Source organism: Strix uralensis, chromosome 10 (genome assembly GCF_047716275.1).
Source record: "Strix uralensis isolate ZFMK-TIS-50842 chromosome 10, bStrUra1, whole genome shotgun sequence".
Classification (NCBI taxonomy): domain Eukaryota; kingdom Metazoa; phylum Chordata; class Aves; order Strigiformes; family Strigidae; genus Strix; species Strix uralensis.
The window spans coordinates 3,670,656-3,694,259 of record NC_133981.1 but is presented as its reverse complement, the minus strand read 5'-3'; the positions used below and the strand labels follow the sequence as shown (position 1 = coordinate 3,694,259).

The 23,604-nt window shown below is 60.6% G+C and overlaps 3 protein-coding genes across 5 annotated transcripts; 2 read left to right on the top strand and 1 right to left on the bottom strand.

Annotated features, from left to right (window-relative positions):
* Window positions 1–1,096: 1,096 nt before the first annotated feature.
* CCDC71 (coiled-coil domain containing 71) lies at window positions 1,097–11,157 on the bottom strand. Of its 2 annotated transcripts, none has more exons than XM_074878944.1 (2): window positions 11,086–11,157; window positions 1,097–8,537 (listed from the first exon to the last, which is right to left on the bottom strand). In XM_074878944.1, exon 2 carries the CDS (start codon window positions 8,473–8,475, stop codon window positions 7,282–7,284), a length of 1,194 nt encoding a protein of 397 aa, XP_074735045.1. In that variant the 5' UTR covers window positions 8,476–8,537; window positions 11,086–11,157; the 3' UTR covers window positions 1,097–7,281. The 2 variants fall into 2 exon arrangements, with proteins under 2 accessions (XP_074735045.1, XP_074735046.1); XM_074878945.1 differs by lacking the exon at window positions 11,086–11,157 and adding an exon at window positions 8,638–10,965.
* A 232-nt stretch (window positions 11,158–11,389) lies between these two features.
* Window positions 11,390–15,609, top strand: LOC141947724 (uncharacterized). Its single transcript, XM_074879126.1, has 5 exons — window positions 11,390–11,642; window positions 11,716–12,101; window positions 12,709–12,869; window positions 13,244–13,376; window positions 14,903–15,609. The coding sequence occupies exons 1-5, from the start codon at window positions 11,483–11,485 to the stop codon at window positions 15,107–15,109; spliced, it is 1,047 nt and encodes a 348-aa protein (XP_074735227.1). The 5' UTR covers window positions 11,390–11,482; the 3' UTR covers window positions 15,110–15,609.
* A 507-nt stretch (window positions 15,610–16,116) lies between these two features.
* Window positions 16,117–20,995, top strand: KLHDC8B (kelch domain containing 8B). Of its 2 annotated transcripts, none has more exons than XM_074878763.1 (6): window positions 16,117–16,177; window positions 17,163–17,632; window positions 18,593–18,757; window positions 18,974–19,198; window positions 19,443–19,544; window positions 20,348–20,995. In XM_074878763.1, the coding sequence occupies exons 2-6, from the start codon at window positions 17,260–17,262 to the stop codon at window positions 20,542–20,544; spliced, it is 1,062 nt and encodes a 353-aa protein (XP_074734864.1). In that variant the 5' UTR covers window positions 16,117–16,177; window positions 17,163–17,259; the 3' UTR covers window positions 20,545–20,995. The 2 variants fall into 2 exon arrangements, with proteins under 2 accessions (XP_074734864.1, XP_074734862.1); XM_074878761.1 differs by having other exon boundaries at window positions 19,443–19,556.
* Window positions 20,996–23,604: the final 2,609 nt, after the last annotated feature.

Sequence of the window (23,604 nt, the reverse complement as noted above, 5' to 3'; positions counted from 1 at the left end):
CTGCCTTGAAAAGCAAGGTAAAAGAGGGAGGGAGGGATCCTCAGCTGGATCTGAGGGACAAGTGAGGTGGCCCAGCCCACATCCAGGCACCCCCTGGCTCCCCTGAAAGCTCCTCTGACTTCCCACCCCCCCCTGCGATCCCCTCAGCCGCCACACAGCTGAACACGTGGGGGTGGCCCGTGTCTGCCCGGGGAGATGCCAGCAGCTCTGCCGCAGCCCTTGGTCACCAGCGTTTCAGAGCTGCTGAGCATCTCCCTCGGGCACCCCCAGCCTCGGCTCCACCAGCACCTTTCAGCAGCAATCAAAGCACTTTCGCTCAGAGGGGCGGCAGCGGGAACCGGCAGCACTCGCCGCTTTGGGGTACAAAAAGGAGAGGCCCCCCCCTAAGCCTCGGCAGAGCCTCCAAGCTCCTGGGGCAGCCTCTCACGCCTGGCCAGCCCCGCTTGGACCGACTTCAGTGCACTCAGCGGGCGGCCAACGCTTCCCTGAACATCCCGAGCGAGCGGCAGAACCGCTTAACCACTTCCTGAGGAATGAGCTCCCGCACTGGAGCCGCTGTCTGCCCCGGGGGGGGACCACGGTCCCACCACCGTTAGTGCCGGGTCAGCGCACCGACGGCCCCGCAGCACAAACCAGATCCGGATCGCACGCGGGCAAACAATGGGGTTTCTGTTGAATTAACCGGCCGCAGGGTCCCGGCTGCAGATCGGGCAGATGTAGAGAGAAGCTGGAGGGTGGGCAGGCAGGCAGGAGCTGGCAGAGCACCTGCCAGCACCATGCTGACCCGGTGCGTTTCTAGGAACTAACCTGGAATGCGGATTTATGCCAGTTTACACCAGCTCAGCACCAGTGGCACTCTTCTGGAGCATTTCTCATCCTGAGCCAAGCATTCCTTAAGGGGGCTTGGGTAACCCCAAAGCTCACTGGAGGGAACTGGGGAAGAAGAGGTGGTGGTGGTGGTGGTCTCCAGCTGAGCGTGCCCCACACAGCAGCTGGGCACACAGGAGACCCCATTCCACAGAGCTCACACGGGGCCGGAGGCAGGAGCCCAGGGAGGAGCCGTCTGGCGGGGCCCAAAGAAAAGCTGGACACGCTGGGCGGTTCTGAGCACCATTTTACTGAAGGGCTGGACACCTGCTAGGACTTCATAACAAAAAGTTCACTTCATTTAAGAAAAAAGACAGTCTGGTTTTTGTCCCATTTCCCTCCGAAGAGCGGAATAATACTAACGCTGTCTTTTCACTAAACAATGCCATTCCAAAATATACAACACTGAGTGTGGAGCAGCCCAGCCTCATATTAAACATTAAATATTAATATAGCTTCGGAAACATTCTACACAAACAAATGACACAGTAAAAAGTTCACTCGAGAACAAGATGGTCAGTTGTTGTAAATTCACCATACAAAAGTTTGTTACTCGCCCTCCCGCGGGCTGCAGTCGCTGCTCCCCGGCCATCCCTCAGGATCCCCCCAACACCGGGGGATGCCCATGGCTGAGCCGGCAGCACCGGGCCCAGCCGGAGCAGATGGGTCACACTGCGGTGTGGAGATGGATCTCTAGAGACAATGGTTGGCAGAGGGGAGAGTGAGGGGCCGGGCAGTGCCCGCCCAGAGGCCCCGCATCCCTCAGAGCGGCTGCTGCGCCTCTGCTCGGGAAATGTTACTCCTGGGGAGTGCTGCACCGGCAGCCAGGAGGAGGGAACGGTGTCACACACTGCTCCTTCCCCGTCACAAACGCCAACACTCGTTTGTCCCGTCCCAGGCCTGGGCAGCGTGGCGGAGCAGGGGTAGGAGGGGGAGGTATTTCTGGGGGTAGCTTTGCAGCACCTTCTCTTTTACAACAGCACCGCGTGCCTGACTGTGTCTGTGGGAATCACCAGACTCTCACAGGGGCTGCCTGTAGCAACAGGAACGGAAAGGGCTAATTAAGACAACAAGGAGAGAGTCCCAGACGATAATAAGGCCTTTAAGGGACTCCCCGGGGCAAGGCCTAATCATCCCCGCAGGAGAAGGTATTTCAGATGCTCACCCGAGGAAGTGCACAGACCTGGCAGAGACACGCCACAGCCAGGGCTCCTCTGTTTGCAGATCTCCTGCTGCAGCAGAAGCTGGCCAGCCAGGCGCTGCTGGCATCTTTGGTTTCCCCTAATCCCAGCTTCTCGCTTTTTCACCAGACTTCCTCGGTCTTCCTAAGCAAACTGAGGGGTCTGGCCTTAGCACCACGGCTTTGGAGGCAGCAGCTGGCCAAGCTGCGAGTGCTGGCAGCGTCACATCTACAGACAAGGTTCACTCGACAGCCGGGGCTGACCTAGTGACAAGGGCTGGTTCTGGGACAAGATCTCTGCTCCACCAGCCAGCGAGGCACCTGGCACCTTCCTAACAGCACCCAGCTCCAGGCAGGAACAGGCTGCAAGGAGAGGGAAACCCCAGCGTGGTGCTCTCTAGCACAGAGTCCCAAACGCGAGGGCCTGGGAGCAACCTGCCCTGCTGCCCTCTGTGTGGGCGGTGCCAGCCCACCCAGCTCGCAAAGCCAAGGGCTGCAGCACTGTTAGGAAGCTGTGAGATGCCCCAGAACAGCCATCCTCTCCTTGGGCCCCCTCAGCTCCCAGAAAGCCATCCATCCCCATCGGACCACAGGTGCCATTTTGAAGACTGAAACAGGAACTGTTACTTCCACACAAACCAACTTGCTTGAGCGGCAGGAGCTCCACACAGCTTAGCACCGAGCCTGCCAACCATGGCTGAAACAAGGATCCTCCCACCTAAACCTGCCCTCCTGCCCGGGAAGCTGATCAGCTCGTGTCACACTGTCCAGCTGCAGCTGAGAGACAAACCTGCTCTCTGTCCCCACGCGTTCCCTGTGCCGTGGCCAAAGGCCCAGCTCCCAAACGGGGAACTTGGACCCAAGGGGGAGAGCAGCTGAAGCAGCTGCACTCCCCCACATGCTGGCAAGGTCTGGCCATGAACACAGCACAAGTCACAGCTGAAAGGGCCCAAATTCTGTGCTCAACCCCTGAATCCCCCCCACCCCCGGTCCCCCCTGTCACAGCTGGAGCCGGAGGACTTCCACCAGCTCCACCAGTGGAGAAGTGCTGCTGGTGTACGAGGGGGGCCCGGAGGACACGCGGCAGAACAGGGGCAGCTGTGGAGTGCTCACAACACTCCAAGGGAGCACACCTCCTCCTGGCACTGAAATACCACTAGTGGGCTACAAAACAGGAGTAACAAAATAATCCCTTCTTATTCTGCAGAAAAGTGCTTAAGAAATTCTGTACAAGGATCGCCATGGCAGCTGGCTCTGCGGGTAGGGGGGTGGAGGAAAACAGTTTGGAAGCAGCGGCACCACGCTACATGGCTTGCAGGGAAGAGGCCAAGCAGAAACTCCTCCAACTAAAAGTAGCGGCAGACGGTGAAATCTGATCACAGTGGACATGAGCTACAAAACATTTCTACCAGTTAACAATGTGATTTCAACTGGTATCTGATGTCAGCTTCCCCTTCAGCTGCCTGCCGGACAAGCTGCTCTCCCCACGGACCTTGCTGACGGACATCTGAAGCACACAGGAAACTCAAGGACCTTGTCTGATGGAGGCGAAGCATAAACTCTTGCTTCTTGGCAGCTGAATAAAAGGAGAAATGATTTCCACAAAATCAGTCGGAAGAACAGCCCTTTGACCGCTGGCTGAATCATTTCTAGAAGTGACAGTGGCACAAATCCATGCAGTAAAAGCATTCCTAAGAGTCTCCAAAGCTCTCGGCTGTCATGGTGCCCAGGAACAACATAAGCTGGGTTAGGCACTTGGAAGAATTCAAAGTGACTAATACAGAAACAGGTCTGGACAACCTGCATACAGCACACTCGGCAGAGATCACAGCACTCCGGGCAACGCATTTCTACCTTCTCTGCCAGTTACTGCGGCGCAGATCCCTGGAAGGCAAGTTTTACCCTGCTGTCACAGAATAACACAGGGTGGAAGGGACCTCTGGAGGGAGATCTCTGGTTAGATCAGGTTTTAGGCAGGTCTGGTTTGATCAAACCCTTCATCTTCCCTAAACACCAGACAGCGGTATCCACAGCACGGCCCCTTCTGCAGCCTCCTGCACACCCGTGTCGAAGGCCCGGGATATCAGGAGCACCTGGCTGTGAGATGAAGGATGGCGGAGCCAATCACCATCAGGCTGCAGGCACCCGTCTGCCAGCGCTGGATGACAGGCAGCAGCTGCTGACACTGGCACCGGGGGGCTGTAAAGCCCCTCTGTGAATAACAAGCTACAATCCTTCCAGCCAAGTTCCCAAATCACCTGCGAGGGGTAAGAGGAGACAACAGGAGGGCAGAGAATTGAGCTCCAGAGCTCAGGGGCCCTGCAGAAGAGATGTGCAGAAGAGCAGACGGACTGGACTGATGATGGGCAAGTCCCTGAGCACAGAGCTACGGGGTACTGGATTCCCTGGCAGGAGCCTCAGTGACACAGGAGTGTCTCTAATGCTCATCTCTCCCTGTGGAGCAGAAGATCTCTTGCTGGTGGCCTGGGAAGGACCCTGGGGGAGCCGTCAAGCACCCGCAGAACTCAGCTCAGTGCTGGGAAAATCGTGGCAGTGCTAAGGCAGTATGTTTTGCTGGATGTGTTAAGCAACAGTACAAGCCAAGTCCTTGACTGGCAAAGACCCAAGCTGTGAAAGACACGAGGTGATGGAAAAGAGTGAGGAGGCAAGGCAGCAGTGCAGCTGGGGGAAGAAATACAACAAAGAGGAGGGATGTAGCCTGGTAAGCTGGCCTGAGGTGCTCAGCTTCCTGCTCAGGCTGGAAGAAAAGCAACCTCAACCCAAATTCAGCCTCGTTGATGCACAGTTGTTTTCCCACCGGAGGCCAGGCACTCAGCTTGGATGTCTGCGCTGCATGAAGAGGCTCCAGAGACAGTTCTTGGTGCCCTTATAAGGGGCTGGGAAGAGGGGAAGCTGCCCAGCAGCCCGTCAGACAGTGATACCACAGGCAGGAGTTCAGAGCCCTCCTCGGGAAACAGCCAAAAAGAGAAACTCCAGTGCAAGCCTTCAAGACCTGGCATTTGAGAGCGTGGGAATGAGAAAGGTCTGAAGGAGTGGGAACAAAAGGGACAAAGCAATTTTTGGCCGGTTAACAGCGATGGAGGGTCCCTGTTCATCCAGCATCATGTCAGGACAGGGAACTCTCTGCCAGGGCATTTTAAAACACAGAGCAGAAAATATTTCCTCCTTCTCTGCAGCCAACCAGCGGCATTCACAGGTCAGTCTCAAACACTGCAAGTTATGATCTCTGACAGCAACTCAGATATGCACAGTAAAACCACACAGAACCCGAGTGTGTGATCCAGAGCCTGCATCATCCCCCAAGGGAGAACCTGCACCCTGCTCCACCTGGGCGAGGGGGAAGAACCCCGGCTGTGCCTCGGGGGTCCCAGCTTCCCTGCCTTCTCAGTCCCTCGTGAACCTCCTCTCTCCTCTGAGTGCCACGGTTTTCCTCTCTGAGCTGGGGATCAATGGTGACCCCTTTTACAAAGTGCTGAAATCCAGCCAGGTGCTAGGGAGGGGCTGAAACGTGAGGAGCTGGGGCTTCCCAGGGGAGTTCAATCCTTCAGCCAATGTCCACAGAGATTACTAGGTCAGACAACTGGTATTTTGAGCTGGTGAGAGAATGAGTGGATTACCAGCCTGCTGCTGCAGAGATCCGAACGTACAGCAGCGTACAGAGCCAGGTCCATGCCCGGCCCGACGCTGCTTCCTCTCCCCACACCGCCAGGTTCTGCTTTTGCAGTATCCCAATGCAGACAGTCTCAGCCGAGGCTGTCCCTCCCAGCTGCCCGGTGTCAGCGGCAGCATCTACTGCTCCAGCATGGTGTTTCTCCTGGAGCTCGCAGATCCCTCCCCATGGGGAGCAGACCCGACCTCGGCCAGCATGCAGTCCAGCCATCGGCAGTGGTTCCGCAGTGCCTCCTGGGGACGGGCAGAGCCTGCGCTCCAGGAGCTTTCACACCTGCCACACACCTTCTCGTAACATCCCAGATGGCACAGCAAAGCTGTCACCCATCACCACACGGCACCCATCTCCCCTCCGACTGCTTCACCCCCACAAACCAACAGAAACTCTCTACGTTTAAGTACTGGCGTATATACTCTCAATGCTTTCACTCTTCTGCTTTAACTCAGGCTCAAATACCCCACTGAGCTCTGGGACCGGCAGGGTGTATCTAATACATTCAAACACAGCCTGTGCCTTCTCTGCTGGCACCTAGAACCTGCTCCTGAAACATCACAGCAACAGCACAGCAGTCAGGTGGTGGGCAGGACACTTTACGCAATTCCTGCTAACAACTCCAGCCCCTCGGTTGTAACAGTCACAGTTCATGCTCTACATCTGCACCTGGGGTACAGGAGAGCAGAGCAACTGGGTGCTGAGGAGGAATCGCTCTTTGGAGGCAAACCCTACCATGAGTTCGGAGCTTCTGCTACCAGCGAACGGAGGAGGCACCTAGAGATATCAGGCAGACTTGCAGGCAACAGCCCTGTAACACTCCCCCACTCTTACGCAGAGGTAAAACCAAAAGAATGATTATAACTATAGTCAACTATCAACTGGTAATTCTCCAAATTGTTTGGCATATCTGGAGAGAAACAAGTGGCTATAACTCTGCCTGCCTCTGAGCTGCTCAAGAGAGCCCAGAACAGGCTGTCACAACACTGAATCACAAAGAAATCCTGGCACCTTTCAACAAAAGACTGGCTGAAGGGGAGGGGGAACAAAAGCTATCGAACCCAATCCCAGAGGGATGGAGGAAGTGCATCTTCCCACAGTTCCTGGGCCATATGCACATATATGGATATATAGATATATTGATAATAAAGTTATAAAATTTGATCAAAATAAAACCAGTAAATGTACAGCTTGAAAAAGAGCAGTATCACAGTGCATCAATGTCATGAGAAAGTCCCCTGTTTTACCCCTGCGTGAGCGCACAGCCTGCCACGTTCAGAAGAGCGCCCGCGGGAAGCGAGCCCTCCTCCAGCCTGCTGGGCTCGCCACGGGCCAGAGTCACCATCCCGTGTTCTCAAACAGGTTTTTGTATTTCTGCAGTTCTGCAGAGCAGTGGTGACAGGCAGAAACTGCACGAGAGCAGGCTGCTCCGTCTGCAGGTTAGTCGACAGATCGGCACCAGAGATCCAGAGTCGCCCTTAAACTTCTCCACGCTCTGGTGCCGGGCTCGTATTTTACTTACATAAAAAAAAATGTGACAAAGTGAAGAAACTCAGGGGACGCTGTGAGAGTGGGACAAGGGCTGAATTCGGATCACGGGGGACAGATTGACCCTAAGAATCTTCTGTGCTCTCCTCCTCACTTCATCATCAGAGGAAGAGTTGCCCACCTTGATGGCCCGGAATTTCAGCAGGTTCAAAGTGCTCGGAGCTCGTCGAGATTTATTTCGGACAGGAATGGTATTTGCTTTCTTTCTCTGTGGTGCTTCTTTTGTTTCTGTAGCTCTTCTCTTCTTTTGCCCAACACTTTCCCGGTAAGTGCTGCTGTCCTTCCATTCTGCTTTCCCCACCAGTGCTTCCTTATCTTTCATTTTCAAGCTCTTGGACTGCGGTGCTGCGGTGCAGCCCTGGGACGAGCTGCCTGTGACCCTCCCGTTGAGGACTCCCGAGGCTTTGCAAGCATTGCTCTCCTGCAGCACTCCACCCTTTGGTCCCTTCAAAAGATTTAAAGTGAGGGTGGCAGAATCCGGTGCTTTCTTTATCAAACGCCTGTACCCCTTACCTTCTGTTACTTTAGTGGTCTTGCCTGAAGAAAACTGCCTCGGTGGACTCGAAGCCTTAAGGAGTTTAAGGTCCGAGGGCGAGATCCCAAGACGCCCTCGCGTGTACTTGGACTCCAAACAGGACGCAGTAGTTTTCAGCGGCACCAGAGCTTCCAGAACTACCGACAGTCTCATGGCTGGATACACGTCAGGATACATGCTTGTAGGGAAACCCACTGCCGCGGCCTTGGACGTGCCCGATCTCGTCTGCTTCAAAGAGCTCAAGAGGAGATTTGTGGAATCCCCTTTAGAGACAGGTTGAGCGGAGACTTTCGAAGAGTTCACGGCAACGCTGGTGGGCGAAGCAGACACCTTTGCCACGGCCGCGGTGCTTCTAGCCGGGCTCTTAGCAGACTCGGCGGCGCTGGCGCAGTTGTGTGGGGTGCTCTCTTTTGTCTGACTCGGCGTGTCTGCCGTGCACGAGCTGTACCCGTACACATCCTTACTCCTCAGAATTGTGGGCTGGTAGCCCTCCTCCTTCAGGCTCTGAATGAAGGCCACCAGTTGGGTTTCTGTGTCCGAAAGGTCCTTGGACATCGGGTTGAAGACTCGGAGGGCTTCCTCCAGCACTTTCTGTCCTGCAGAGGAAATTCTCGACCAGGAATGAACAGCTTTTTCTTCCACATTGTTCACCGCAATATTCATGGCATTAGGCAAGCGGGCACTTCAAAAAAGGTCCAAATTACTGGAAAAACAACACTTCACACCTCAAAAGGAGAGAGAAAATAGTTAGTTTACAGCAACTGAAATAATCTTGCATTTTTAAGCAGGGACCTGAAACTACTAAGACCAGGTGTGGCTACTCACAAACATCAGGTTGGATTCTGGGCATAACCCAAGTTAGAAGCACCATAAAGAAAATTCCGTCACTCATTTATCTCTGCAGTAAAACTGAAACATCTCTCACAGAATATCCTCAACCTAAACAAAGATTTCAGGCAATCCCATCCAACCCATCCTATGATGTAGGGTTCCAATGGTGAAATCAGGAAAATCTGCAGCCCGTTTCCAGTTTGACACACCCCAGCTTCGGGTAACTAGATCTCATTTTCCCTTGGTAAAGCAGCCCTTCATTGAACCCTCTCCCTGTGCACGTGCCAAGAACACCACGACTGAGTCATCTCAACGCTAAGCAGCCTGAGCACGTCAAATCTATGCAGCATCACGTTCAATTTTCCAGCTTCCTAATTGATTCTGTTCAAAAATTGATTCTGAGTCCCTGCCAAAGCTGCAGCATCCTCCTGAAGACCTGACAGCGGAGCTGGAGGCTATTTCAGATGTGCTTCATTGATGCCGAACATTGTGGCAAGAAAACACTTCTTGCTGCTCCTTTGTTTGAACAACGGTCTGCAACTTGCTGTCACAGCAAACTGGTGTTGATCCAAGGGCAGTCACTGCCAAGTGAGGAGGAAACAGGAAATTTAAGCAGGGCCACATGAAGGAAACACATCACTGGGCCCAAGTGTACAATGGCCTGAGGGATAACGCTGGGATCATGCTCAGGGCACTACACTGCTGTCTGCCTGGGACAAAAGCACTAATTATTGCTTTAAATAAAAAATACGCACTGAGCAGCAGTCCAGGCAGGATTTTGTGATGCACCCAGCAGAACTCCAATCCTTTCACACTGAGCTGGCGGCCTCACCAGCTCCACAGCTGGATGCTGCACCAAGAAGTTATAAAATCTTTAGCTTCATTGATATCTCTCAAAATAACGAGGAGGATTCAGTGAAAGATCCTTTTCAGGGAAATGCGGGTGTTGGAGATGCTACTGGAGAGGGCAGTGCACAAGCAAGAAAGCTGTGATGGAAAAGTTAGTGCCTGAGCAGATAGAGCAAGGAACTACTCGTGTCCAACGTTCCTCCCAGAACTCCAGTTTCACCACAGCCCCGGACCGGTGCCCGTGTCGCCACCGGCTGCACAAGAAGGGAAGAGACACAAGCCAAGAGCAGCCCCAGAAGGGGAAGCACAGGTCAGCGGGGGGGTAAGAGCCTCCGCATGACAGACTAATCTCAGTCAAGTGTTCTGCAGACGTCACGGCAAACGAGGGATTTGGAGGAGGATAATGTGGTTGTTCTGCCACAGGCGGGGGATCTCCCACCGAGAAGGGGAGGCAGGCAGGGAAGGGCTCCGACAGCCACGGCCGGCGTCATCAGCCAGCGGTGAGATTTGCCACCTCCAAAGCGAATAAGCAGTAGCAGGCGCAGAAAGGCGGCAAGGATATAAAGCTTAATCCTGATCTGAAAGAGAGGAAGAAACCAGCGGAGAAGCACAGGTATCAACGTGTGCTCAAAAGGCTGCAAAATGGATCGTCTTCAGGCTGCAGCAAGCCCAGGAACAGCTGGGACACCTTAAGGGGTATTCTGGTGCTGAATGGAGAGGCTGTGACATCTCAACATCGATCCGCTTGGTCTCGTTTTGTCCAGTGCAAGTTGTAATAGGAGCGAAAGCCGGCCACGAGCAGGCACACCCCCAGTCTGCCCAGCCAACGGCAAGTTCCCTCACTTGACACACTACCAGGGGATGTGCCCTGGTTAAAGTGCCACAGGGCCACGGACCCACAGTGCTCCTGGCACGGATGCGAGCAGAGCGCTGGCGGGACCCTCACGCAATGCTCGAGCAATGCCAGCAGCACGGGTTTGGAGGCCCGGCTGTCCGGGGATGGAGCTCGAGGAAAATGTTTCTCCGGGTGCACCGGAGGGGCAAGCCGGCTGCCGGCAGGGCCAAGACGCGGGGCTGGGGCAGCCTGTGGGGATGGAGCCTGGCGCGGAGACCCAAGGAGGGCTCGGCGAGGGCCGCCGGGGCGGGCAGCCCCCCGGCTCAGCCTCTTCTTCTGGCCCACCCCTCGGCGGAGGAGATGCTCCGTCCCGAGCGCCCGTCCGTCGCTCCCCTCGCACTGACCGTCACCACCCTCCGCCCAGGCTCGGCCCGGTAATGAGGGGCCGGCGCGAGCCCTGGCCGGGAGCCCTCCGCCCGCTGGCCGGAGGAGCCCCGGGGCGGGAAGAGCCGCCCGGTGCCGGTGCCCTCGCTATGGGGCTGCGGGGAGGTGATTGGTGCAGACAGCGGGTGCGGCCCCCTCGCTCGGCCCGCGCCGACTCCCGGGCCTGGGGGTGGGGGGGGGTTGTGGGGGGGGGCCGGGGCGGGGCCCTCAGCGCCGCGGCTCCGCCTCCAGCGCCCGGAGGCCGCCCCGCCGGGCGGCTCAGCAGCGCCCTCGCCCGGGAGCGCGGGGCCCGGGCACCGCCGGCCCCAACCTACCGGCCGCCGCCAGACCCGCACCCGCCGTTGCGTTACGACCGCCGCTCCAACATGGCCGCCCGCGGAGCAGCCGGAAGCGCCGCCCACTTCCGCTTCCGGCCCCCTTCCGCGGCGCGGGGCCACGCCCACAAGCACCGCGCGGGGTCGGCCACGCCCCCCCTCGCTCGCCCGCCCGCGGCCGCCCGGCCCCGCCCCCGGCCCCGCCCCCGCCCCGCCGCGTGCCCGGTGTCCGTGGTAACGGCGCTCAGGGCGCGGGGGCGGGCGGTGCCCCGCGGCGCAGCCCCGGGCCGGCAGGGGGCGTCGGTCGGCGGAAACGGCGCGGGCGGAAGCGGCGTCGTTTCCAGGTAACGGCGGCGCGGCCGGGGCCGGTTCCGGTGGCGGGGCCGGTTCCGGGGCGATGAGCGACGGGGCCGGGCGGCGACGGCGGCGGCGGCTGGTGCTCCACGTGGACCTGAACAACACGGTGGTGGCGGCGGACGCGGTGTCGGGGCAGGGCCCGCGGGCGGCGCTCAACTCCTTCCTCAGCACCGTCACCTGGGGCCGCGCCGGGGCCGCCGGTGAGCGCCGGGGCCTGCGGGGGCCGGGCGGGCAGCAGCGGCGGCGGCGGCTGAGCTCCCTCCTCTCTTGCAGGCGAGTGGCAGTGGGCGAGCGATCGCCCCTCGCTCGGGCCCCCCTGCCCCGGTGCCCAAAGCTACTACAGCCACCACGGCCGGGACCCGGCCTTCACCGAGGCGGGCCCGGGCCGGTGCTTCGGTAGCCTCCACGCCCGCCACCTGCAGCTGCTGCAGTGGCCGGGGCGGCCGCACGACGTCTTCTCGGTCCAGGAGGAACCCAGCAAGCGCTACCACCTGATCCTACCCGCCTTCTTCCGCCTCCTCGACACCCTGCACCGGGACGGGAGAGCATTCGCCATCATCTTCAGGACCTTCGGCACCGACCTGCCCCGCGCCCTGCGGGCCGTGAGCTGCGCCCTGGCTGGGCAGCACCCCCAGTTCCCCACCCTGCGGGACGTGGCGGTGAGTGGCACCCTGAGGAGGAGGAGGAGGAGGGCAGGTGGAGGATGGCCTGCGCGGAGCTCCCCGCGCCAGGCTGCTCTCCTTAGCCGGCCTGCTTTTAACAGCACTGGCTTCTGCGGAGAGAAAACGCGGTCAGCTTCTCGGGGTGAAGCTGTTAGCCGGGGAGGGGGAGCATGTGTGCGCGCGGATCCTGCGTGGGAAAGGTCTCTCGGGGCAGCCCAGGTTGGACAGGGCACCCCTTCTCCCGGCGAGGGGCCGCTGCGGCGGAGCGGGGCTCCCTGGCACAGAGCCGATCGCAGCCGCGCTCTCCCCCCCGGCAGCGCATCAGGCAGGAACGCTGCGACCAGCTTCAGTTGTTCCTCGGGGTGTTGATGTGGAACAGAGGTTGAAACGGGGGCAGTGTGCAGCCGGGAGGTCATTCCTTTCCATCCCTGGGCAGGGAATGGTTTTTGGTTGAGGTGGGGGGGGTTCCACGACTCGTCTTCTCCCCAGCGCCATCCTTCCATCCTGCGGCGGTGGGGAGTCTCCACCCTGCTGCTTGGTGTCTCTGCCAATGCATGAAACAACCTGTTTGCTTTGGAAACCTTTCTTCTGCCGCTTTCTGCAGCTCCCTGTGGACCTCACCCCCGGCCAGATACGCTGCAGCAAGCGAGAGGTGGTGCTGACAAGGGGAGCAGAGCGCCTGGCCACCCGGGAAGATGGAAGAAAGCTTTATGACTACTTCAGCTCCTTTGAGGGAATTGGAGGCTTCCAAGACCACTTTGACTGGTGAGGAACACGGCACTGAGGCAATGGATTGGGCATTTTCTTCTCTCCTGTGATTCTCTGAGCTTCTCCTGGGCTGGGATAGCTCCTAGTCTGGATGTTTTTATGTTGTTGGGATGCTCCCTCTTTTGCCTGTGGGCAGCCTGATGGGGCTCTTGCATCTTTCCTCAGGTCCCCATCCCCTGGTGTACCTCCTGCTTTTCTCCAAACACACCTTGATTTGGGGTGCCCAGGACACCCCAAACACCCCCTCATTTGCCCAGGAGGCAGCAGCGGGCAGAGGGACAGGACAGTCTCTGTCCTGCTGGTGGCCCTGAGCCTGGCCTGCCTTTACCTCTCCCTCCCCTGACTGCTCCTTGTCCTGTTTGCTGTTTCAGGTGGGCCAGAAATCATTTCTCTTCCCAGGGTGGGAAGCCCCTGTGGATTGATCCCCATGATCCCAGCGTTCACCACATCTTCATCGATGACAACATCCGGCTGGACGATGCGGACACCATTGTTCATCCCCAGGTAGGTGACTGAAGGCCCCTCCGGCCAGCTGCCTGCGCTGGGGGGTGTCCCCAGTGAGGTCAGGCAGGTTTTTGTCCCCTTTGCATGAGCATGAGCCTGCAAAGGGGGATCAAGGCATAGCCCCGGTGTCGGTGCCGGAGCAGGGAGGGTGACACCGGCCGTTGGCAGAGAAAAGCAGGTGCTGGCTGCCCGCACTCGCTGCCTCTGCCCCGCTGGTGACAGCAGCAGTGGTGGCAGGCCAGCCAGCCTCGGCACGCGGCTGCGGCTCGTCTGTGGCACCGAATTGAAAAGGCAGCATTTACGATGGAGCACGCTTGGAAAAGGGAATATTTAGGCAGACAGAAATGCAGCTGGCAGTTGGACAACTGTCAGTGCTCCAACAAGAGCTGCAGATCCATGGGCAAGCCTGAACCCTGCCCGTTTCCATCCAGGAGGAGATAGCATGGAGCGGGGAAACCTGTGGCAGCTGGTGAATGGTCGGCAGCGTTTGCCAGGCAGCCAGGGAGTGGCGAGGGATGGGTTGCTCATCGGATATTCACTTCCACACAAGCTCTCTCAGCTTGTGGATTCGTAGCTGATAGCAGGAATTGTCACTGCCTCGAGCAGACCTGTCAGGAATAGGCTTCGCTTTTACCATGCCTGATTGAGGGGAATTACTGTGGACAGCTCTGCTGAGAGCCTGAGGCCCCTGCGTGCAGCAAGCTGGTGCCTGCGTGTCTGCAGCAGCTGGAGCACGGCTCACGCAGCTCCACTTGCTGCATTTCAGCCTCAGAGTGTTTCCCTGATCAAGGAGTTCCTCCTTTCGCCATCTGTAGCCGGCACAGCTGCTCAGTCGGGCCGCTCGCCTTGTCTCGGGGCACCCCAGGGCTCCCCCCACCCTGGATCAGACGGGTGGGATCAAGTGATGGTGGCAGCAGACCTCGCTGGGGTCTGGGCAGCAGCTGAGCATCTTGCCAGCATGGCTCATCCCCGCTGCCAGGACATTGCTGTCCTGCAGCCAGGATCGGTAGGTTGGACACCAGCTTCCCCTCCTCTTGAGTCACCAGCTCTTCAGGGCTGTCCCCGTGTCAGTGACAGTGACAGAGCAGCCCTGGGAGGGAAACAGATTGCCAGGTGGCTTTAGGCAGAGTGCAATAAAGATCAGAAGGTGAAGACCCTGTTCCTGGCTGTGCGACAGGCTGTTGGCAGAGGTTTTGCTGGGGTCGGCTGCCATCTTCTTCCAGCTGTGTGGTGTGGCCTGTTCCTTAGGAGAGCTGCAGCCACATCTGTCACAAGCTGATTCGGAGCCAAAGTCCCTTTCTGGGCAGGAGGGGAAATCTGGAGAAACTTCACCTTCTACCGCCAGACCGGAGATGGCAGCCCCTGCCCTCTACCTCCGACCCACAGCCGGCGTGCGGGCGCCGGGCCGAGGAGGAGGAGCACAGAGTGCTGCTGCCAGGCTCTGCGCTCGTGCCGGGCACGGCCCTGGTGCTGCTGCTGCCCGCAGAGGGTGGTGAGTGCTTCTGCGCGCTGCTTTCTCCCCGCAGGTGTTTTCGGAGCCGGGCAGCAGCAGCCCCAGGCGCGTTCCCACCTCGGAGCTGTACGACGTTTGCCTGGTGCAGACCGACCTGCTGGAGGCCATCGCTGACGAGGACTATTTCCTGCGCTGCGTGAGGAGCTGTGAGGAGAATTACGATCGCTACCTGGCCTGCATGGAGAAGGACACCCCGAGCCAGCGGTGGGATGGACAGTGATGCCACCGTGTGGGGCTGAGGGGCTTTGGACTGGGACACCCCCTCTTTCCTGCTGCACGTCCCGGGCTGTGCTCCCGCTTCGAGCTGACCCCTCTCCGATGCGTGCTGTGCCCGCTCAGCCCTACCAGGAGCCTCCGTGCCCGTGCACAAGCATCCTGGGAGGTTGTGTGACAGGATCCCTGGAGGAAACAGCTTTCCTTTCCTCGGCAGCGCTGTTGGGAGCTGCCTGCCTGGCTGGAGCTCCTCCGCAGGCAGTGCTGCCTGTTGTGCCTGCTCCCGTGTGAGGGCTGGGGCTCGCTGTGCCCCTCCGCTCGCCAGGCAGGGCCCTGCTGCCGCGGTGGTACCGCAAGCAGCCACGCGGTGTTCACACCTCCCTTCCCGCTCCCGTACCGGTACCGTACCAGCAGCACGTCCGAAGGCCGTTTGCGCCGCGGCGTTCTCCCTGGCAGAGCTAGCGGGGTTGTGTCACTTCTGCCTGGTTTTTAAAGCAAACCTTTCTAGCTCGTTTCTGGTGTGAGTTTTCTGCCCGCGCTGGTGGGTGGAAAGCGCCTTTCCCAGCGTGTTCGTTTGCAGGGCTCAGCCAAGTGGGGACAAAAGTGACAGTAGAGGGTTTGGGACCTGTGTGCGCTTTCCTGACGCTGCTGAGACCCCGGCAGGGTCACGCTCGGAGCGGGGCTGAGCTTCGTCCCCGGCAGCCCCACAGTGGTGACGGGCAGGGGCTCCTCTTCAGGGCAGGACGGTGGTTTCTCAGCTCCACCAGCCCGGTGCTGGGGCGGCTCCAGCACCGGCAGCGTGTGGCTGGGGAGCACCGAGTGGGGGGCCCCGCCACCGGCTGCCACCGAGGGGTCTCTCCGGTCCCTCTTCCTGCGGCGGCTCCTTCCCGGGGGGGTGAACGGGGCAGGGGCGCGGCGGGCCGGCAGCATCGGGGGCCCCGGGAGGGCCGGGCGGAGCGGGGCGGGGGGGTGGGGGGGGCCGGGGCGGGCGCGGCGCCGCCCCCACCGGCAGCGGGCGGACCCGGCGCGGGCGGCGGCGCGGAGCGGCGGGGAGAGCAGCGGAGCGGGCGGAGAGGTGAGCGCGGCCGCTGTCTCTGTCCCGCTCCCGGTAGCGGGGCGGCGAGGGGCGGGGAGCCCGGGCCCGGCGGAGCGGCGGGCAAGAGGGGGGTGCCCGGGGAGCCCCGGGGGGTGCGGGCTGTGCAGCGGGAGCCGCGGAGAGCGGCGGGCCGGGGGGTGCGGGCTGCGCGCCGAGAGCAGGAGCCTCGGGGAGGTGGGGTCCGGACTGTGCACGGGGAGCCCCGGGGAGCGGGAGCCTCGGAGAGGTACGGGCCGTGAACCGGGAGCTCCCGTGGGTGCGGGCAGAGAGCCCCGGGGGAGCGGGAGCCCTCGTGGGTGTGGGCCGAGAGCCCCAGGGTGTGGGAGTCCCGGAGGGCGCAGGTGGGGAGCCTCGGGGTGCAGGTGGGGAGTCCCGGGGAGTGGGAGCCCGGAGGGTATGGGCAGGGAGCCCCGGTGGGTGCAGGATCCTCGGGGTGCAGGTGGGGAGCCCCAGGGAGCGGGAACCTTGGGGAGCAGGAGCCCAAGGAGCAGGATCCCTGGTGGGTGCAGGCAGGGAGCCCCAGGGAGTGGGAGCCTGGAGGGTGCAGGATCCCCGGTGGGTGCAGGTGGGGAGCCCTGGGGAGTGGGAGCCTTATGGGGGTACGGGCCATGTACTGGGAGCCCCAGTGGGTGTGGGCCAAGAGCCCCAGAGTGTGGGAGTCCTGGTGGGTGCAGCTTGTGCACTGGGAGCCCCGGGGAGCAGGAGCCCAGAGGGTGCAGGCAGGGAGCTTTGGGGTGCAGGTGGGGAGCCCCAGGGAGTGGGAACCTCGAGGAGCAGGAACCCTGGTGGGTGCAGGCAGGGAGCCCCGGGGAGTGGGAGCCTGGAGAGTGCGGGCAGGGAGCCCTGGGGTGCAGGTGGGGAGCACCGGGAACGGGGGGCTGTCACACCGCCGAGGGGAGCTGGCTTGCTGTGGCTGGGGGGAGCAGTGGGTGCCTGGGTGCTGACCGAGGTGCTCTCCCCGCAGGAGGTGGTGGGCAGAGCCGGGCTAGCGCCAAGCCGGGCCGGATGGGCGGCACGGCAAGGCCAGGGCCCGGGGAGCCCCGGGGCGGCTGAGCCGGCCCATGGCGGCGGGCGCGGGCGCCTTCGCGTGGGTCGCCTTCCCCGCCATGCCCACGCGGCGCGTGTACTGCAGCGCCGCGCACCGCGACGGGCAGCTCTTCGTGCTGGGCGGCTGCGGCAGCGGCGGGCGAGCCCTGGGTGCCGCTGAGGTGCTCGACCTCTCGGTCCAGCGCTGGACCGTGCTCCCGCCGCTGCCCACGCCGCGGGCCGGAGCCGCTGCCCTCGCCCTGGGCAAGCAGATCCTAGTGGTGGGCGGCGTGGACGCGGCGCAGAGCCCTCTCGCCTCCGTCGAGGTCTACCACGTGGATGAGGGCAAGTGGGAGAAGAAGGCGGCGCTGGCTCAGCCCTCCATGGGCATCTCGGCCGTGCAGAGAGGTGAGGGCTGGGGATGGGCCTCAGATGCATGTTACTCTCCAGAGAAGCGGGGATGTGTCAGTTGGGGATGCTTGGGTGGGATTTCGGGTTGACCCAGCGCTGAGGGATCTGGTGGAGTTGAGAACGGTCAGTGTGAGGTTCATGGTTGGACTGAGGATCTTCAAGGTCTTTTCCAACCTCGACGATTCTGTGATTCTGTGATTTGAATCCCGCTGCTGCTTGGCACACAGCATGAGGCTTTCACCCAGCAGCCAAACTTGCCACTTAACAACAGGGTGATGCTCCTGCCCCAGCAGCCCTGTTGCAGCCTGGAGCTGAGCAATGAGGAGCCCCTCTGGGCCTTCCCCAGCTGCCATGGCTGGGAGCTGTGCCGGGGTGGCCGAGCATGCTGCTCCAGCCCGGCTTGGTGTGCTGTGCGTCGAATGTGTGGTGATTCCTGCCCAAACTTTGCTGAGCAGCCTCCGAGCCTTGGCACTGCCCGGCAACCTGTGTGCTGGGAGCCAGGGTTGGTCCCCGTATGTGGTGCCCGTGTCTGCTTCCTGGCTGGGGATCCCGTGGTGTGGCCCCAGGCTGCAGTGGGGTGGGCAGGGCAGAGGGGACAGCAGGGCAGCGGTGGGAGCAGGCAGGGGTGCCGGCCATGCCGGGAGCGGGAGCAGGATTTGGCAGCATGGCTGTGTTGCCATGGTGTCTCCAGGGAGATGGTACTGCCGAAAATAATTAGAGCCGATGGCCTTGTGCTCCGCTCTGCGCCTGATGGATGGGGCGGAGAGGGGGGCGAGAGGGTCCCAGCGGGGTCAGGGCACTGCTGGGCTCAGGCCTGGCCACGCTCACCATCCCCCGGCCACCTGGAGCAGCGGCTGGCCACGGGGCTTGGCAGTGCCCGTGCTGCCTGCCCTGGAGGGCACGGGGGGGACTCCCAGCCCCACGGTCCCCCCAACCTCACCGCCGTCTCTTTTGCAGATGGGGCCGTCTACGCACTGGGGGGAATGGGTGCGGACACCTCTCCCCAGGCGCTGGTCCGTGTCTATGAGCCGGCGAAGGACCACTGGCAACCCCTGCCCTCCATGCCCACCCCCTGCTACGGGGCCTCTGCCTTCCTGCAGGGCAACAAGATCTTTGTCCTGGGTAGGTGCTGCTGGGGCAAGCTGAGCATCCCCCCGTGCCCCTGCCCTCTCCCTCCGCTGCCTCCCCAGACCGGGGAGCGACCTGCTGCACCCCAGGGTGGCTCTGTGCTGCCCTTCCACCCCAGTGCTGCAGCCGGTGGGCCCCGTCCTGCTTGCTGAGCCCACCAATGGTGCCGGCTCGGGGCGCCGGCAGCCGCAGCATCTCGTCTGTGTGCAGGGGGCCGGCAGGGCAAGTTGCCTGTCACTGCCTTCGAGGCCTTCGACCTGGAAACGAGGAGCTGGACACGGTACCCCAGCGTGCCCAGCCGCCGCGCCTTCGCTGCCTGTGCCATGGCCGACGGTGTCGTCTTCAGCCTGGGGGGGCTGCAGCAGCCAGGTCCCCACAACTTCTATTCCCGTCCCCACTTTGTCAACACCGTGGAGATGTTCGATCCCGCACAAGGTGAGCTCTGTGTCGCTGGGTGGGGTGGGAGCATCCCCTGAGGGTCCAGGATGCCTCCCTGGGTCTTGGTGAGGGGTGTCTGTGCCCAAGGGACACGGTTCACCCAGGCTCTGAGCATCTTGCACCCGTGGCGAGTCCTGCCCTGTGCTCCCTGGCCCCAGGGACCCGTTAGCACGGGGGTGTCCTGGCCTCAGTGTGTGAAGCAGAGCCCTGACGAGTGATGCTCACACCCTCTTGCCCCCAGGTGCGTGGAGGAAGCCGACCCGTGCCATCCGCATGAGGGAGAAGAGAGCTGACTTCGTGGCTGGCTGCCTGGGAGGAAGAGTGGTGGCTGTGGGTGGCCTCGGTAATGCCGGGGGTAGGCGTGTGGCTGTGTTCCCGTCCCCGTCCTTTGTGGCACACCAGTGACCTGCAAGGTCGACTGTGCAAAACCAAGGGAGTACCGCAACACCGTCTGCAGCCGCGTCCCTCCTGTGCTCCCCAAGTGCTGGGGGGACCCTACTGCCCTGCCCTACAGGCTGCCCCCACTGAGCCCCTTGCCCCTTTCACCCCCCAGCCAGGCTCTCCACAGCTCATTTGCAGCATGCCGGGCTTTCACAGCCCGTGCCAGCTCAGCTCCGCCACTCAGGGTTGCAGCACCACATCCCTCTCCCGAGAGAACTGGGGAAAGGTTAGTGCTGTCACTCAGCAGCGGGGAGGGCTGCCCAGGCAGCCGCAGCACCCCCCAGCCCTGCAGCCAGGGCTGCCAGACCCCGCCGAGCTCGCCCAGGGCAAGCTGGACCTCCTGCCACATGGCAGGAGGAGGTGATGGGGAAGGTGAGAGGTGCTGGCTGGATCTCTGCGGCGTGGCGTTGCTTCTGAGCCCCGCTGCGGCTGGAGCTGCCCTCCCTTATCCTCCGGTGATGGCTGCAGAGGCAGAGCCAGACGTGCGGCATCGGTGACAGCAGCCCTCTCTGTGGGGACGCTGCCAATCCTCTTGTGCCCCTGCTAATCGCCTCTGGGATGGCAGAGCCCCCACAGCTCAGGGCTCGGGGACCGGCTGCCGCTGGGGGCTCTGGCTGGGACATCAAAGGCATGCGAAGGGGGAAAGGCAGAGCGTGGGGAGTGGGGAGGGCTGTGACAGGGCTGACGCCATTCTGTCTCCCGCAGGGAACCAGTCCTGCCCGCTGGACTCAGTGGAAGGGTTCAGCCTCTCGCAGAAGAAGTGGGAGCCGCTGCCGCCCATGCCCACCGGCCGCTGCTCCTGCTCCAGCTGCCCGACACCCAGCCTGCTCTTTGTCATCGGTGGGGTGGCCCAGGGCCCCAGCGGCGCCGTCGAGGCTCTGTGCCTGCGTGAGGTGCCCTGAGCAGGGCTCCGGGGACCAGCCCCGGCCGAGCACCAAGTGCCTGAAGACAGGAACAGGGTGTCAAAGCACCCGTGCGTGCGGGTGACCCGGCTCCAGGGAGCCGCCGTCTCATTGACGCCGGGTGCCGGAGCAGCCGCAGTTTCTCGCTGTGCTTTGGAAACCCCTCTCGGCTCCTGCACCGGCTGTGGCAATGGAGCCCAGGGCAAAAATCCTGCCTGGCAGGAGGGCTGCGGCCAGCAGCGTGGAGAGAGCAGCAGCGGCAGGACTGTCGCTGGCTGCGCTGCCCCGTCTGGCTCCATCCGTGCCGCGGCATGTCCGTGCCATGTGTGTAGCAGTGAGTGCTGTGTCGTCGTAGACCCAGTCGATGTCTCATGTAGCACAGAGGTGCCCTGTAGCTCAGTGCCTAGGAGGTGGCGTAGCACCTCGAATAAATGAAACACGTGGAATTTTACCCTGCTGGTCGTGTTGTCCTTGGTTATCCTGCTCCGGGCAGGGGCATTGCACAGCCTGTTGGGAAACCCCAAAGGAGAGCCTGGTGAGCCCTTCCCTGGCCAGACCCCGTGTGTGGGGCAGGGACGGTTGTTGCTCCTTTCCCCCCTGCCAGGGCAAGCAGAGCAATGCGATGTAAGGATCCAGCTGTACTTTTGGAGAGGGAGAGCTGAGCCATGGGTGCCCTGCCTCAGCACAGCCTTACTCCTGCTTGGCCTCTCCTGTGGGCAAAGGGGCTGTTGGGGGGGAAGGCAGCAGCAGGAGAGAGGCTTTGTCAGAGGGAGCCGTGGTGTGAGAGAGGGCAGAGAGTGGTGAGGGCTGCCAGGATGCTGAGAAATAAGAGAAGATGCCTAATGATGCCAGGGCTCCTGGGCCCCGTCCAGCACCACAGACCTGTCTCAAAGGATGGAGCACAGCTGGTGCTTGGGAGAGCCAGATCTGGCTGCGTCCAGCTCCCCCAGGCAGGAACACCACGTCTCCCGCTTACTGGCTCCAGGAAGGGAAGGTAAGCTCCGTACTGGTGGTGTCTGTGGGTGATATTTAGGGGTGCACAGCGAGACTGGTGAGGGGATGACCCCTCAAATTGCCTGGTGCCATGGGATCACCTGAGCCTCGTTGGTCTTGGCTCCATGCGGAGTCACGCACCCCAAAGCAGAGAGCGGTGGTAGCAGTCGCAGGCAAGGGATTCGATCTTTCACTGATACATCAGAAAGATCTCACAGGTCCAGGTAAATATCAAACACCGATGCTTGACCTTTTGGAGAAGGCAACTGGCACAATCCTCGGGTGGGTAGCAGGGCTGGAGAGATGGGAGGCTGAATCCTGACAGAGTGCGGCAGCATCCTGCACACTGCTGGGGCAGGCTGCACCGTCTGCCGCGGGCATCGCAGCATGGGGGAAGTTGGAAACGGTTCAGAAAAGAGCATTCACAAGATATTTTCGGTGTTGTTGCCCCATCGCCTCCACTGTCTGCTCGGCACGGTGACTGTGGGGTCTGTCCCGATGTGCCACGTGGCCATTTTCCTGCGTTTTGGGAGGAACATCCTGGGATACCTGGGCTGGCGGTACCTCGGCTGAAGCCATCCCTGCATCTGCCTCTGGAGTTGCCATAGAAACCACCACTGTGCCAGAGCCAGCATCAACAGGGAGCCCTGAATTAGTGATTGAGCTGTACCTTGGCAGCTGGGGGGATGCGCCAGCAGCCAGAGAAGGTCAGCAGCTCACGCTGTGCTGGGGGGGGCTGGACAGAGGGACCCCCTCCTCTGAGCATGATGTGGCTTCAGCCTTTTCCTATGAATATTGCAGCAGCACCCCATTTTCACAGCACTCCCTGACCTGTGCTCAGCCCTAATGGGCTTTTCCTTCCTGGGGTCCTGGGAGGTGACAGACCCCTCAGTGCCGCCTTGGTACCTGTCCCCAGCCTGCCAGCCCTTTCCAGAAGCCACCAAGGCACATAATAACTTCACTCTCACCAAAACTTTAGTCACGGGGACTCTAAATCACGGAGCTGCGTTGGAAATGCAGATCTGATTAATAAGCCTTTCCCGCAGGAGCATTGCATGGACGGGATAAATCAGACGCTGAGTCACAGGCAAATTGACATCCCTGCGTGCCAACTTCGCAGCTTTCCCTGCTGCTGACGGGGCACCCAGTGCTGCTTTTTCCAAATTCAAGGCGTCGCCAGCTGCAAAAGCTGGGAGAGGGAGAAGCTGCAGCTCGGGAGCCCCTCACTGTTGCAGTGTTTCCAAACCAACGGCCCCTTGTTTGCCCCCTTCTCGGCAGCACCTTGCCTCATGCACGCAATTGCCCGGCACATCAACCCACCGCAGTGCCATTTGGCTTGGCTCTTCCACCCGAGGCGAGGAGAAATCCATGACCTCGGATTTCTCATTCTTTTTTATCTCCACTTTTGGGCACAGGACCAGGATCCCATCCGAATGAGGGGAGGAGAGCTGCCAGGACGATGGCCAAGGACATCTCAGAGTGGATGGAGAGATCTTCAGGCAAAGGGATGATGGTCCTGACCACCCTGGGAGGCTGACACGATATTAACTGAAGAGCTCCCCGTGAGTTTCTAATGAAATGTATTACAAAGAAAAAAAAGTTGAGGGATGTACCAAATATATTGCTGTCTATCTCCTGGCAGCTTCTGCTAATTTTTACTAAATGAAAGGCTTCAAGTATCTGGCCACACTCCCTAACGCTAGAAGCACAGTCTGTTACTTCAGATATAAGGAGAGCTACGAGCCAGCGCCTGGCAACGTGGCTAATCTCCCCGGAGCGTGTTATGGATGGGGGAGACTGGAACTGGAGGTAGCTGTCAGACCTATAATTAAAAGAATGTGTTTCCTCATAGAAATTCCTTTCCGTTGTCAGGAGAGATGGAAATACAAAAATCTCATTTATCATATTCCACAAACTCGGTAGACGCTCAAACCAGAAAGCTCCAGCCACACCAGAAATAGGAATAGCTCTATAAAATAACCTAAAATAACAAGCTGAGCCTTATTGCCAGTGTTCAAAGTACCGGCAAATCCTTTCCTAAGGGCAGTCGAAGTGCTGTAAATGGGT